Source organism: Glycine soja, chromosome 20, assembly GCF_004193775.1.
Source record: "Glycine soja cultivar W05 chromosome 20, ASM419377v2, whole genome shotgun sequence".
In the NCBI taxonomy this organism is placed as follows: domain Eukaryota; kingdom Viridiplantae; phylum Streptophyta; class Magnoliopsida; order Fabales; family Fabaceae; genus Glycine; species Glycine soja.
Window position 1 is genome coordinate 4,347,030 of NC_041021.1, and position 15,513 is coordinate 4,362,542.

Below are 15,513 nucleotides of genomic sequence, written 5' to 3' on the forward strand. Positions count from 1 at the left end.
GGGAATTGCACATTGTTTTGTGAGGACTCTGTTTGAAGCGCAAGAACAAGGGTTGCAGTTAATTCGAAGCGCAAGAACAGCCTACTTCTATAGTTACTTGGTGAGGACTATGTTCTTGACTTTCTTATGTGAATAAAAATATGGTGGTTTTTAATAACACCCTTAATTGGCCTGCTCCTGTCCACTGTGTCTATGTCTCCCATTACCGAATTTGTCACTATTACCTTTGCTTGTTATCTATATTGTATACACAATACAATTAAAACTCTATAAATTAATAATGTTAGGACCGGAGAAATTTATTAATTTAGAGAGTTATTAATTTATCGATAAATTAATAATTATTAATTTAAAGAGTTTTTAAGTAATTATACTGTACATACCAAACAAAAAGGCAAATTAGTCTATGCCTCTTAAAATTACGTTGCAGCAAACCTTGGGACTCAACGTAAATTAGTAACTATTGTGTTCATATGCATTGGAAATCAATAATGACTTTTGAAGTACAGTAAATGTAAACAAGAGGAACAAATGTGTTCAATGTATTCTTAAGCAAGTTTGGCATATATAAATTACATGAATGCGTTAGAGTATTCAAACCATATCTCACAAGATGACTTCTCATCTAAAAGGTGTTGCAAAATCAACTATGTCAGATCAAATACGTAAGGAGTTGTGTGAGTACAAGAGAGATAATCCTGCAAGCACACAAAAAGACTTGCAGAGATGGCTTGCGGGAAAATTTGAGTTGAAAGTTAGTCAAGGAACAATATCAAACACACTTAAGCGGTCAGATAACTATCTCTCTGCTGAAATAGAAAAGGGAAGAGCAGATATCAAAAGACACAAACCAACAAAATATCCTGACATGGAGAAGGTTGTTTATGAGTGGTTTCTCCAGCATCAAGAACGTGTGAATATCACAGGAGAATTAATTTTGCAGAAGGCAAGAGATACAATGAAACTCATGTACCCTCATGATGATTCAGATTCTAACTTCTCTATAGGATGGCTTGAGAAATTCAAGCACCGACATGGCATAAAGTCATTTCGTCGTTTTGGCGAGAGTGGGTCTGTTGATGTACAAGACATGGAACAGAAATTGGTATCGATTCGGGAGAAAATTGATCAGTTCCCTATGAAAGATGTTTTCAATATGGATGAAACTGGGTTGTTTTATAGGCTACAAGCTGATCATTCAATGACAACAAAACAACTTGAAGGAAGAAAGCAAGATAAAGAAAGGCTAACGGTAGTTATTTGTTGCAATGAAGATGGCTCTGAAAAAATCCCTCTATGGATTATTGGGAAATATGCAAAGCCTCGTTGCTTCAAGAATGTCAACATGAATAGCTTGGATTGTCAATATCGAGCTAACAAAAAAGCATGGATGACTAGTGTGCTTTTTGATGAATATGTTCGTTCATTTGACCAAATGATGCATGGTAGAAGAGTTCTACTTGTGGTGGATAATTGTCCAGCACATCCAAGAAATATTGAAGGGCTAAGAAACGTTGAGTTGTTCTTCTTGCCACCCAACATGACATCAAAGATTCAACCTTGCGATGCTGGGATAATAAGAGCTTTCAAGATGCATTACCGTAGAAGGTTTTACTGCAAAATATTGGAAGGTTATGAGGTGGGACAATCTGATCCAGGGAAGATAAATGTCCTTGATGCTATCAATTTGGCAATCCCAGCTTGGACGATAGATGTTCGAAAAGAAACAATAGCGAATTGCTTTCGACACTATAAAATTCGTTCAGCTAGTGACGTTGCAATAAATTTGGATGAATCCACTTTTGATGAAGAAACTCAAGACCTTGAGACTATGATCCATCAATGTGGCTATCGTAATAAGATGGATATCAACAATCTAATGAACTACCCAGGTGAAAATCAAGCATGTTCGGAGGTTCAGAGTTTAGAAGATATTGTGGGTACTATCATTGATAACAATGCAGAGGATGACGACGAAGATGATAAGGTGTCTTTGGAGCCTGTTACGCGAAAGGAAGCACTTGTGGCATCAAACACTCTTCACAATTTTATGATACAATACAAAAATACAACACCTGAGCTATTGGATGCAATAAGAAAAGTTAGAGATGAGCTCCAAATAGACTTGAACTTTAAAGGAAAACAGACAACTATTGAATCATATTTCAATAGAGTGTAATATTTTTTTTTTCAATTTCTATGAATTATTAATTTATGATTTTCTTGGGACCAAAAATTATAAAGGGATCTCACAAAAAATTATTATCTTATTATTTTATCGAGTTTTTCAATTTTTTACATTGGCCCAAATCGGGACCGGACAAATTTATTATTTTAGAGAGTTTATTAATTTACCGAGTATTAATTTAAAGAGTTTATACTGTAATTGGGTGTTTCATATGCAAAAGGGAGATGAAGAACCAGTCATTTAATTTGTTTCCCTTCTTCTGGTCAAAATATTTAGTGATCAAAATACCAGTTGTTTGACATGGTTTTGACTCGAGGCATGGATTTTACAAATTTCCATACAAGCAGTTAGATTTAGAAAATGAAACAATGTACACACTTAATTTACTTTTGAAATTTAAATCTTATTAGTTCAAATGAGTGAGAGTAACGAAAATTAAATTATAAATGTATAGACATTATAATGAACAAAATGTGTACTGATATATTGAGACTTTGATGTTAAATAGAAGTAAAATAGTTCTCAAATTCAGACACAATAACATGGTGTCATGTGATGTGGGTCTAACAACAACAATTGAGGAATAAAAAACACCTTTAAAAATCAATTTCTTTATGCAAACAATAGTAATTCGTTAAACTGCTTTATCTCTTAAGTGCATTAGTTAAACTACTTAACTATTGCTCTTTCCTGCAAAATTAACGAATTACTACATAATTGATTGCTTAACGAATTACACACAATTCTTACTGCATAATGGATAAGTGCATTAGTTAAATTGCTTTACACTTCTTGGTATGCATTACATGCAAAACAAAACTTAATAAATACTCCCTTTATATAGAAGAATAAAAAAAGCAATCAAGATATACAAAAAAGCTAGGTGAACAATTGTTGCTTGCATAGAATGCAAAATTAATGAAAGAATAGGTATTGACAAACCCATATATATGAAGATAGGAGTTCTCTGTCAGAAGTTCTTTCTCGTATAGTTGCATGTAGACATCGTAATTGTGTTTGTAGACCTGTTGGTTCAAGGGAAATTCCAGTCAAAAGCCAAAAAGAAACTTCATTGAGTTAACCATTTAGTCATGTTGCATCTCAATTTAATTAAAGATTTAGAATAAAAATATTTCCCAAAAAACTTTATTTGTATAGAAAGGAAAGGTCAAACATGCCTAGTCAACCTTTACATTATTGTAACATTTGCAAATGTTCAAACAATTGAGACAAAGAAGTCTATAGGGATAAAAGACTACCCTATGGTTTGTGGTAATGATTGGTTAATTGGTTGTTCACATGATCATCTAGTTAGTTAAATTTCAAGTAGGCACCAACAAAAAAAATAGAAGATTGAAGCAATTAAAACTACAACTGTATGGTTGTTTGGACGTAGCTTATTTTGGGAGGGAAAATAAAAGGCTTTATTATCATCTTCCTAAGATAGCTTTTGAACAGAGAAAAAAACATGAGAAAGGCTTTCTCAAAACATGTAGATCACAATGAATATCATAAAGAAAAAAGTTGGAAGAACCGATATACATAAATGTTACCTTCTATGCTAAATATTAAGTTTTAACAAAACTTGAAGGAATTATAAATTACTAAACGTTTTAAAACTTATTTGAAAGAGACAGAAACACAACTACTAACAATTCATTAATTTCTAGTAGTGCATTAGTTAAACTGCAATAATTCTTTACGCAATCAATTCATTAATTCGACAATAATTCATTTTGTTGTGCAATCAATTTCCTTATGTATGATATATCTCTTAAGTATGTGTTAGTCGTCATTTACGACTAACTTTTGTGTTGAAAAGCTTTATGAATATCATGTCTTTTCCCCAATTTATGGTTCTTTTTGTAGGTTTGTACATATTTTTAGGTTTAGTTTGATTTTTATGTAGAGATATTCCCTTCAATGTGAATTAATGTGTTTTCAACTTCAGTTTCAGGTGAAAAGATGAAGAATACGAAGGTTGTTGTGGCTGGTGTCTTGCTAAGCGAGGCTTGTGCACTTAGCGATAATCATCCGCTAAGCGAGGCACTCAGCCCGCTTAGCTAATTGGGAGAATCTGGAGGAGAATTTTCCAAGCATTTGCGTGCTCAGCACGTCATCAGCTCGCTCAGCGAGTCGTTTGTCTTCTCTCGCGCTAAGCGCGCCCAGCTCGCTCAAAAATGGCACTAAGCGAACCTTCGAGGTTAGAAAGCCCTTAAAAGCTGAAGTTGGCAAAAAAGGAGCAGTTTTTTTATCATATGCTTGAGAGCCTATGCAGTAGAGAGACGTAACAGGGCAAGGGAGCACCAAAAACCTCAGCTTTCAAGAGGATTCTAGGTTTTAGAGTGATTTTTAGGTTCTTAGAGGTAGAGGAGACATCCCCACTACTGTGTAATCTGAATTTTGCTTCCAAAACCTCCTATTGTAACTGAAAGGTGATAACTTGCCATGGAAGGCTAAAGCTTTTGTTGGGAATTTCTGCTAAGTCTTGATGTAAATATTCTTTACTATCTATTTAATGTTGTTTTGATGTGTTCACTACTTCTATTTACACTTAATTCTTGCATGCTTTTGGTCTGATAATCCATTTGTGTGTAAAGTTAGGATTTTTAGCATTGGAAAATGTTTTGAATCCTTAGAACTAGATAGAGCAAGGCTAGATAATTGTATTATCTGGACACAGAGTGCAGGGACTCTAGTTTTTAATATGCTGTGATCTTAATGTCGTTCAGTTAGGCTAAGTTCGACAAGGGATCTAAGAATGAAGTTTAATTAGAATTAGCCCATTCACGCGAAACATCGGTATTTGAGATAATTGTCCTCAGCATAGAACACATAAACAACATTAGATAGAGAAAAACCCTTAATTGCATCAAGTCACTCAGTAAAAAGGCCCAACATTTTTATCATTTGTTTATCTTTTGCATTTACTTAGTTAATTTTGTAGTTATCCTTAGAATTGCAATTATATCCTATTTTTATTTCCATTTCATGATGTTACACAAATGTCTACTTATTGAATGAACGCTTTTCTGAATGAAACAAACTCCTTGTGATACGATACTCGGTTCTTACCATTTTATACTACTTGTATGACTCAGTGCACTTGCTGATAAACTTCGCAGTTGTAGAGAAGAATTAACAAGTATTTTGGCGCCATTGCTGGGGAGTTTCTTTCCATTTAGGAAAGTTTAGTTCAGTTTGTAGGCATTGATTCTTTATTCTTTTATTAATTTTTGTGTGAATAGTTTGTTAGTTCATAATTTATTTTTCTCTTGGATTGGTTAACTGTTGCTCTTGCTAGTGCTTTGTATGCGAAGTAAATCTTCTGCAGGTGATCTAGTTCCACTGGATTTGGAAATTGAAGCCACTTGTAGAAGAAACAACGCAAAAAGAAAAAGGAAAATACTGCAGGACAGGACAACACCACCAATTCTTGAGGAACCTCAATCATCCGAGTTGTCTTCTATCTTTCCACAGAAAAGGGAATCTACAACAGGGGCACCTGAGGCCAACATAATGGCTGAAGATCAACCTAGAAGAGTGACCCTTGAAGACTACTCTAGTTCTGCTGTGCCACAATTTTTCACTAGTATAGAGCGACCAAAGGTTCAAGCACATAATATTACTTATCCTCATTCTTTAATTTAGCTAATATAAGGAAATTTATTTCATGGCCTACCGAATGAAGACCTGTATTCACACCTAGCGACATACATTGAAATTTGCAATATAGTCAAGCTTGCAGGTGTGCTGGAAGATGCTGTGCGGATGAGTTTGTTCTCATTTTCGCTGTCTGGAGAAGAGAAAAGATGGCTACATTCGTTTAAAGGCAACACCTTAAGACTTGGGAAGTGGTAGAAAAATTTCTGAAGAAGTATTTCCCCGAGTCTAAGACTGCAGAAGGAAAGGCAACCATCTCTTCATTCCACCAATTCCCAGACGAATCCTTGAGTGAAGCTCTAGAAAGATTCCGGGGCTTGCTACGGAAAACTCCGACTCATGGATTTTCAGAGTGAATTCAGCTGAATATATTTATTGACGGGTTAAGACTGCAGTCTAAGAAGCTGCTTGATGCTTCTGCAGGGGGAAAGATTAAATTGAAGACTCTGGAAGAAGCCATGGAATTGATTGAAAATATAGCTGCAAGTGATCATGCAATCTTGCGTGATCGGACGCACATTCCCACTAAAAGAAGTCTGGTGGAGCTCTCATCACAGGACGCATTATTGGCACAAAACAAGTTGTTGTCCAAGCAGCTTGAGACATTGACTGAAACATTAAGTAAGTTGTCAAACCAATTGCATGTTAATCAACCTTCACATTCCACTGTTTTGCAGGTTGGAGGTTGCAACATTTGCGGGGGAGCCCACGAGTATGGACGTTGTATTCCCTTAGATGACACAACTCAAGAGGTGAACTACATGGGGGGAAATCAGCCCAGACCCAATTTTCATGCAGGCGGATATTCAGGTTTTCAACATAATTCCAATTATAATCAGCAACAAGGGCAATGGAGGTCCCATCCGGGCAATCAATTCAACAAGGACCAGGGTGGACCATCTAATAGGCCTCAGCAACAAGGGCCTAGCCTATATGATAAAACCACTAAGTTGGAGGAGACCCTTGCTCAGTTTATGCATGTCACAATGTCCAACCACAAGAGCACGAAGTCTGCCATCAAAAACCTTGAAATCCAAGTGGGGCAATTGGCCAGACAGATTGCAGAAAAATCTTCTAGTACTTTTGGAGTGAACATTGAGCAAAATCCAAAAGAAGAGTACAAAGCTGTGATGACCAGAGGTAGGAAGGCCATTATGATTGAGGATGAAGAGAGAATAGTTGATGATAACCAAGAACTAGTTGTTGAAAAAGAAGAAGAGAGGGAAGATGAAGAAGACTAGTTGAAAGAGAAACTAATAACTGAGAATGAGAAAGAAATAAATGTAGAAGAGAAGGAAGAAAAAGAAAAAGAAAAACAAAAAGAAAAAAATGAAAAAAATAGTGAAAAAGAGGGAGTAAAGAAGACTAAGAGTGAGCTTACACGTGAAAAGAAGAAGGAAGCTATTCCATGTACAGGGAAAGAGGTGCCATATCCCTTGGTACCCTCAAAGAAAGATAAGGAGCGACACTTAGCTCGGTTCCTTGATATCTTCAAGAAATTGGAGATAACAATTCCCTTTGGAGAAGCTTTGCAGCAAATGCCACTCTATTCAAAGTTTTTGAAAGATCTATTAACCAAGAAGAGCAAGTACATTCACAGTGACAATATTGTTGTGGAAGGAAATTGTAGTACAGTGATTCAACGAATCCTTCCACCGAAGCACAAAGATCCTGGGAGTGTCACAATTCCATGCTCTATTGGTTCTGTGTCTGTTGGAAAGGCTCATTGATTTGGGAGCCAGCATTAACTTGATGCCATTCTCCATGTGTAGGAGGTTAGGAGAGTTGGAAATTATGCCAACAAGGATGACACTTCAGTTAGCAGATCGCTCTATTACCAGGCCGTATGGTGTAATTGAAGATGTTATGGTTATAGTGAAGCATTTCACTTTCCCTGCTGATTTTGTAGTGATGGATATTGAAGAGGACACTAAAATCCCCTTGATCTTGGGACGTCCCTTCATGCTAACAGCCAGTTGCGTGGTTGATATGGGAAAGAAAAAGCTGGAAATGGGAATAGCTGATCAGAAGATCAACTTTGATTTGTTTGATGAAGACAAGCATTTGCTCGACCAGGATGTCTGTTCAAAGGTAGATGAAGGATGGAAAGAGATGGTTCTAAAGGTTGGAACCAAATTTGATCCAGATCCATGAAGTAAGATGCATCAAGCCAATGAAGTTAAACAAGCGCTTACTGGGAGGCAACCCAACTCTTTTTAATTTTATGTTCACTACATATAGTTAGGATTACTTGTTTGTGATTGCTTGAATGAATCATTAGCATGTTTTGCATTTGGATATGGGGTTGATTAAGCTTCTCTGAAGCCGTGGATGGAAAAATAACTTAGAAAATTTTTCAGCCATCCACTTGCTCAGCGCGCCTTGTGTGCTAAGCGAATCTTTGTTCACACGCTGAGTGAGTCACCACTCGCGCTAAGCGCATCAACCCCTACTCATTGGCTGAAAGGGCCTCACTGAGCGAGCTCTGTGAGCTAAGCCCAAAAAATTCTCTGGAATTTCATCTTTTGGAATTGGGCTAAGCGAGTCATCTCGCTAAGCGCACAGCTGCATCTCGCTAAGCGCCTTCTGTGCGCTAAGCGCAATTTCCTCTTTGTTGGACCATTCATGAGAATTGGGCCCAATGGGTCAGCCCGCTAAGCCCAAATCCCTCTAGGGTTTGAAATTGCGCTAAGCGAGAGTCTCTTGCTAAGCAAGCCCCACTACTGCATCAGGAAGCATTTTATTCGCTAAGTCGGTCCATGGCCCGCTAAGTGAGAGTTACAGACCAATCAAAGTTGCAAAACTCGCTAAGCACGAATCCTTCGCGCTAAGCCCTTATCCTTCTCTGGAATTTCTAATTTTTGAATTGGGCTGAGCAAGTCTGCCCGCTAAGCGCGTGGATTTGAATTCTAAAAACTAAAAAGTCATTGAGTGCTCGCTTAGCGAGTTATCCACGCTAAGAGAGGCAGTCAAAACTGCCAAAAATAAGGCTTAACTACCTTAGGCAGTTACCTTTGTGCATTCACTCCTCATTTGTTACTCACTCTCACACTCTTTACACTATACTCATTGCTTCCAGTCTGCTTCTCTGCTTTCGTCTTTGCTTCTTCAATTTGCAATCCAAGTAAGTTTCTCTAACTTGGCATTTTAATTTTTTGTTCTGAACCTTAGGGTAGATGCTTTACCGTAGCTGTTTTAAAGTTTCAATTTTGTGAATTGTAATGTTGCTGTTAGGTTAGTTGTTAGTACGCATGATGTTAGGGGTTTTGTTTCGTGCACAATGTATATAATTTTGCTATGGTTTGATTATGTTTTGAGGCCTAATTGGGGCTTTTGTTAGGGGGCTGAAAAGCCCCAAGTTTTTTTGGAATTTTTTATGTGCTCGCTAAGCGCCTTTATGCGCTAAGCGAGTTCATCAATTTTTGTTAAATTTCTGGGTTTTTGGATGAACTCGCTAAGCCGGCCCTGTCCCGCTAAGCGTGCTCATCAATTTTGTTTGGATATATGAATGTCTGTATGAACTCGCTAAGCCACTGAACTTCGGCTTAGTGAGTGTTTAAATTTCCAGATTATGTTTGTGTGTTCGTATGAACTCGCTTAGCTGGCATGTCGTGCTCAGTGAGTTATGTTTCTTGGGTCAAAGTATCAGAGGCTGTTAGTCTTCTCTAAGTGGCTAAGCGAGTCAGTCTCGCTAAGCCACCCAGCCTCTGTAGGTTGAATAAACCTGGGCTAAGCGAGCTAGTCTCGCTAAGCCCAAAACAATTTAGTTTTCTGAGTTTTTGTTCATGCGCTAAGCGAGTCAGTCTTGCTAAGAGAAATTTCTTCTCTGTTTTGTTTTATTTTGGCATTGGGCTTAGTGAGCCTGCTTGCTAAGCCAATTAAGTTCCAGTAATTAGTTTGAGCTAAGCGCCTGCTGGCGCTAAGCCTGTTTCATGTGTCACGCTAAGTGAGTTAGTCTCGCTGAGCACAATTAGCTCTCTGTGATGACAAAGGTGATGACAAAAAGCTCAAAGGTCAATCAAAGAATGAGTTCAAAATGTTCAAGATGGAATCAAGAACAATTCAAGACTCAAGAGGAAAAGATGAAGAACACTTCAAGATTCAAGAGGAAAGTTAAATTCAAGAATCAAGATTCAAGGATCAAGCTTCAAGAATCAAGATCAAGATCAAGATTCAAGATTCAAGATTCAAGAATCAAGAGAAGACTTAATCAAGATAAGTATGAAAAGGATTTTTCAAAAACTGAGTAGCACATGGATTTTTCTCAAAACATGTTTACCAAAGAGTTTTTACTCTTTGGTAATCGATTACCATATTGTTGTAATCGATTACCAGTAGCAAAATTGTTTTGAAAAAGTTTTCAAATTGAATTTACAATGTTCCAATTAATTTCAAAAAGTTGTAATCGATTACAATGTTTTGGTAATCGATTACCAGTGCCTTTGAACGTTGAAATTCAAATTCAAATGTGAAGAGTCACATCCTTTCACATAAAAGCTTTGTGTAATCGATTACACTTATTTGGTAATCGATTACCAGTGACTGTTTCTGAATAAATCAAAAGATGTAACTCTTCAAAAGGCTTTTGACTTTTTCAAACTGGTTTTAAGTTTTTTCTAAAAGTTATAACTCTTCTAAATGGTCTTCTTGACCAGACATGAAGAGTCTATAAAAGCAAGGCTTTGATTTGCTTTTCAAAACACTTTATTCAATCAATCTTTTACAAGCCCTGAATCTCTTTGAACTTCTTCTTCTTCTTTGTACCAAAAGCTTTCTGAAGTTTTCTGATTTTCCAAACCTTGAAAACTTGTGCTATTCATCTTTTCATTTCCTTCTCCCTTTGCCAAAAAGAATTCGCCAAGGACTAACTGCCTGAATTCTTTTTGTGTCTCTCTTCTCCCTTTTCCAAAAGAACGAAGGACTAACCGCCTGAATTCTTTTGTGTCTCCCTTCTCCCTTGTCAAAGAATTCAAAACGACACAGTCTGAAAATTCTTTTGATTCTTGCCTTTCCCATAAACAAAAGATTTCAAAGGACTAACTGCCTGAGAATTCTTTTGTTTCCCCATTCACAAGTTTCAAAGGACTAACCGCCTGAGAACTTTGTCTTAACACATTGGAGGGTACATCCTTTGTGATACAAGTAGAGGGTACATCTACTTGGCTTGTTGACTGAGAACAAGAGAGGGTGCATCTCTTGTGGATCAGTTATAGTGGAGGGTACATCCACTAGGTTGTTCAAAGAGAACAAGGGAAGGTACATCCCTTGTGGATCTTTGCTTGTAAAAGGATTTTTACAAGGTTGAAAAGAAATCTCAAGGACCGCAAGTCGCTTGGGGACTGGATGAAGGCACGGGTTGTTGCCGAACCAGTATAAAACTCTTATGTGTTTGTCTCCTTCTTCCCTACTCTTTTAATTTCCGCTGTGCACTTTAATTACTGCTTTTACTTTTGGTTAAGTTTCTTTTCTATTCTTTATTTTCTTAACAACATAGTAAAAGCCTAAGAAGGGTAATTTTTAATTAGTAAAGTTCTAGTAATAATTAATTCAACCCCCCCCTTCTTAATTATTCTGAGGCCACTTGATCCAACATTAGGCTTCTCATATCCTTCGGGGTTATTTCTTCGTTGACATCCTTTGTTTTAAAAGGTGTGGCCATGACAGGTTTATTACTATTGTCCTTGACTTTTGGTAGTTGCTATTGTGTTGTGGGAGGTAATTCTGATTGAATTAACTCACCATCTTTAATTTGCCAGTTAGAAATGACATTGGTTGTTGGATCACCTATTATGTCCTGTTTCCAAGGCTAATCTAAATTTTCTTTAATGGTATAAGCATGAAAACAATCAAAGAAAGGAATATTAATTTTGACGCTTTCGACAAATTTATAGAATTTGTCTTGGATTTGTTTTCTTTTTAATCCCATAAAATGTTGAAAAAACCATCTCCTTTGAGGTTCATTCTCTGGAGAATAAAAGTCTTTTCTAAAGGTTTCCTTATGAAAACTAAATTCATCAAATAACATCATAAGGTTCATGTATAGAGGAATATGTTGCAGATTGTATTGATTTTTGGTCCTCCTCTTGTTCATGATTGTACGTGGTTCTAGGTATTCTAGAGGTCGTATCTAATCCTTGGAGGTTTATGCTAGCAAACGGTTATGTGACTGAGATCTAGATAACCCTACTAGAATTGATCGGGTCCTTACAGAAAAAGACCTTCTTGCTGATGCATATTCAAATTGTCCCGAGGCTTCTATTCTGGACGAGAAAGAGTTTCTCCTATTGAAGGTTATTTCAACCTTACCAAAATTATCTTGTTTAATTTGCTCTATGGTAGGGGCACGTCTGGGGACTGAAGGTGTGGCCTTGTCCATGACCAATTTTTCAGGAAGATTTACCTCATACCATTTTATGGTTCTGGGGAGAGAAACATTAGCCTTTGTCATATCGGTGATAAACAAAGTTGTCTCTCCTTTTTGGGGTTTGAGAAGGACTCTTGATGCACAAGTGTTCATGACTTTATACTGAATCCTATAGATTAAAGCTGCTGGAATTGATCCCTCTTTCATGTCAAGTCCATGAAAATGGATATTTAGAAATAAAGAGTCAAGAATATTTCTATCCATCAGACTCACCGTTTTGTTTGGGTAACAGTTGAAATAAAATGGTCCTTGCCCTAGGCTTGTTTCTATTGCTCCTATTAAAGAATCTTCAAATTTGTTGTGCTTAATATCTCTAAGACACATTAAGACTGATGTGTCTATTCCCATGTCAATTAATGGTTTGATTTCTACCTAGACACATCCTATGTGTAGGTATTTATATTTTCTACTATGTTCAAAGATTGAATTTTTTTATAATAGATGGAATTCTTCCCCTATGTCTTGTCCTAGAGGAATATTGTTTTATACTATCTTGATTAAATAATCAAAACTATGTTTGTCTTTAATTGTCTCAGGAACATATAATATATCGGGAGGGATTTCTAGAATGCTCCAGTCATCCATGTTTTGGTTTATCTCTTCGAAGTGTACTTCTTCATCAAAGAGATTATGTTTAGGGGTGACCTCATGGGTCTGATTGTCTTGCTCAGTGAGAAAATTTAAGTTTCTTGGGTTTGAGTTGAAGGATGAAGATGATGAGCTTGAACGAAAAGAAATATGGTAAAATGATCGTAAAAGATGAGACATAATAATTTTCATCCTCTAGTATCTTTGCCTTCATGTGGTTCCATAGAAAGATTTCCATAAGGGTATATGTTACAAAATTTCTTGGATCTGAAAAAATAATTTTTTTTAACTTTTTTTTTCAATACGATTTGAACTTTACTCCCATAGCCACCGGTATATTATTCCTTAATATTTTATTTGAACAATACACCTTAGCCTTACTGCCCTTTCTCAAGCATGGGACTTACTGCTACAATATCATTCAATTAAAATATCAAACCGCTTCCATGAATACTATTCAAACACATACTATTTAGATTAAAGTTAATTGTACATGAACGAAAACATTTATTGTTCAACATTCCAAATCCATGAAATCAGTTAGCATATTTCCTTACGGACTATATTCCTACTTCCCCATTAGGCTCTGATACTAGAGATCAGCGGAATAAGATCACAAAGCTCCCAAAGAAAACATGGGCGGACATAGCCTCTGAATCAGATGATGGTTCCGAAATTGATTTACCAACCCTTTTTCAAAAAACCAAAGAGTCTAAAGTTGTTTGTAACCCTCCAAAAGGAAAACAATTATTGACCATAATATCCCAAACGGCAACACTAGCCCCAAAGCCAACTAACAATTATATTTATAAAAATAAATTTTCAACTGTTTTGTAGATGGAGCTGGAGTATTGGGACAAAAATCCCTTTAAGGCCACATCCAAGGCATTTCCTTCTGGATTCCATTTTAAACAAGTAGTCATCAACAAAACCAGAACTTTCTATGAATTTATTTTAATAGACTCAAACTTAGTGTTTATCAAACACTTCAAAGACTTGAATGATTCGTTGTTGAACACCCATTCAACAATCCAAATCTTTAAAGTTTTGCAACCAAGACAATTTGGACCAAATTTAAATGAAGTAAAAAAATTCTCGGTTCCTTTTGATCCAAGAAGTTATACCTATTGGATTATATAGATGCTTGGAATAAAGTGTTTTGGCACCAAAACAATAAATATAAGCATTCCTAGCTGATTTACTTCAAGACCAACACAGTCTATAATTTTCCAAATTGGTTTCTTCAATGGTGGGATTTCTTTGGTCCAATTCCTGAAATTTTCCCAGAGCAGGTTCAACAAGGATTTGCATAGTTTAAAAAAACGTTTAATTCTCAGGAATCACAAATTCCCGCATATTTAAAATATTTTTCCAGTTTTGTTTTGTCCTGGATATTTTCATGGCAATACAAATATAGCAAGACTGAAAACAACAAGCAATTCCCATCACTTCAACGACATGCATTTGTCAAGTGGTGGAATCAATTCGATGCATCCAAAGCTGAACCAGATCAGGTAAAAATTTGGTTCAAAGCCCATTCGAAGTTCTTGAAAGTAGCTGATCCCGAGACATCCTTGTTCCTCAATCAGAAGTCCCAATTAGCTGCCTTCTTGGCTGGATCGAATTCTAAAGAACACCTGACCAAAAACTTGAAGGAAGTTTTTCAATAACTTCAAAAAGAAGAAGAAGAAAGTTCTTCCTCAAAGAAAGAAGACATCAACTCTTCAGAAAATGATGACGTATTTTACCAAAACGAGGATGATTGTTTTGATATTTCTTTAGATGACATTTAATTTTCAATTTTACTTTTTCTGTAGTAATAGTTCCAGTCATGTAACATGTACTGTAGCTACAGTTCAAATCTTATGTCTATAAAAGGAGTCCTCAATTCTATTGTGATGTACCTTTTCAGATAGACAGTCAGACGTAGCTTGTAGGAGGGAGGCTCTGAGAAAACTCTTTGTAAGATCTTTCTCAAATAAATTTTCAAGTTCTTTCTTTCATCTTTCTTCTCCCTCCTTACTGATCCCGTGCGAACTACCACCATTTCAGTTTCTTTTCTTCTTTCTCCCTAACAAATTCAGTGCGGACTACCACCGTTTATGTTTTCTTATATTAGTGTTCTTTTCAGTTTTATATGCTTATTTAAATTGTTCATGGGATTAATCAACAAGATTAAAAGAAAACATATACCAAAATTATTATGTCTAGAAGTAAGAATATTACTGTCAGACTATCTGCATGAATGTTAAGAAGAAAAGTTTTATATTAATATTAGAATATAAGCGAAAGAGTACTCAACTAAATATATGAACTATATATATATAACACATAAAAGTTGCATGAACTTTTTTGAGAGAGAAAAAAGTTACATGAATTTTATCGTTGTTGGACCTATATATAATCAATTCTTAAATATAAGACTAAATATATGAATATTTACCAAATCATAATAATATTAGGAAATATTTTAATGTCATTTTAGATGATCTAAAACCAAATAAGATTTTTATTTTTTGTTGTATGTCTAAACTCATGAGAGTGTGGAGTTATTGCAAGAATGATCTAAAACCAATAAAGATTCTACCTTGAAAACTCAACCCAAGATGTCTTACTTTAAATCACTATAGTATGGTAAGGATATCAAACC

General features: G+C 36.0%; 1 protein-coding gene across 1 annotated transcript; it reads left to right on the plus strand.

The window, feature by feature from the left end:
- Positions 1 to 613: 613 nt before the first annotated feature.
- On the plus strand, positions 614 to 2,179 carry LOC114403147 (CENP-B homolog protein 2-like). Its single transcript, XM_028365929.1, has 2 exons — positions 614 to 1,922; positions 1,965 to 2,179. Exons 1-2 carry the CDS (start codon positions 614 to 616, stop codon positions 2,177 to 2,179), a joined length of 1,524 nt encoding a protein of 507 aa, XP_028221730.1.
- Positions 2,180 to 15,513: the final 13,334 nt, after the last annotated feature.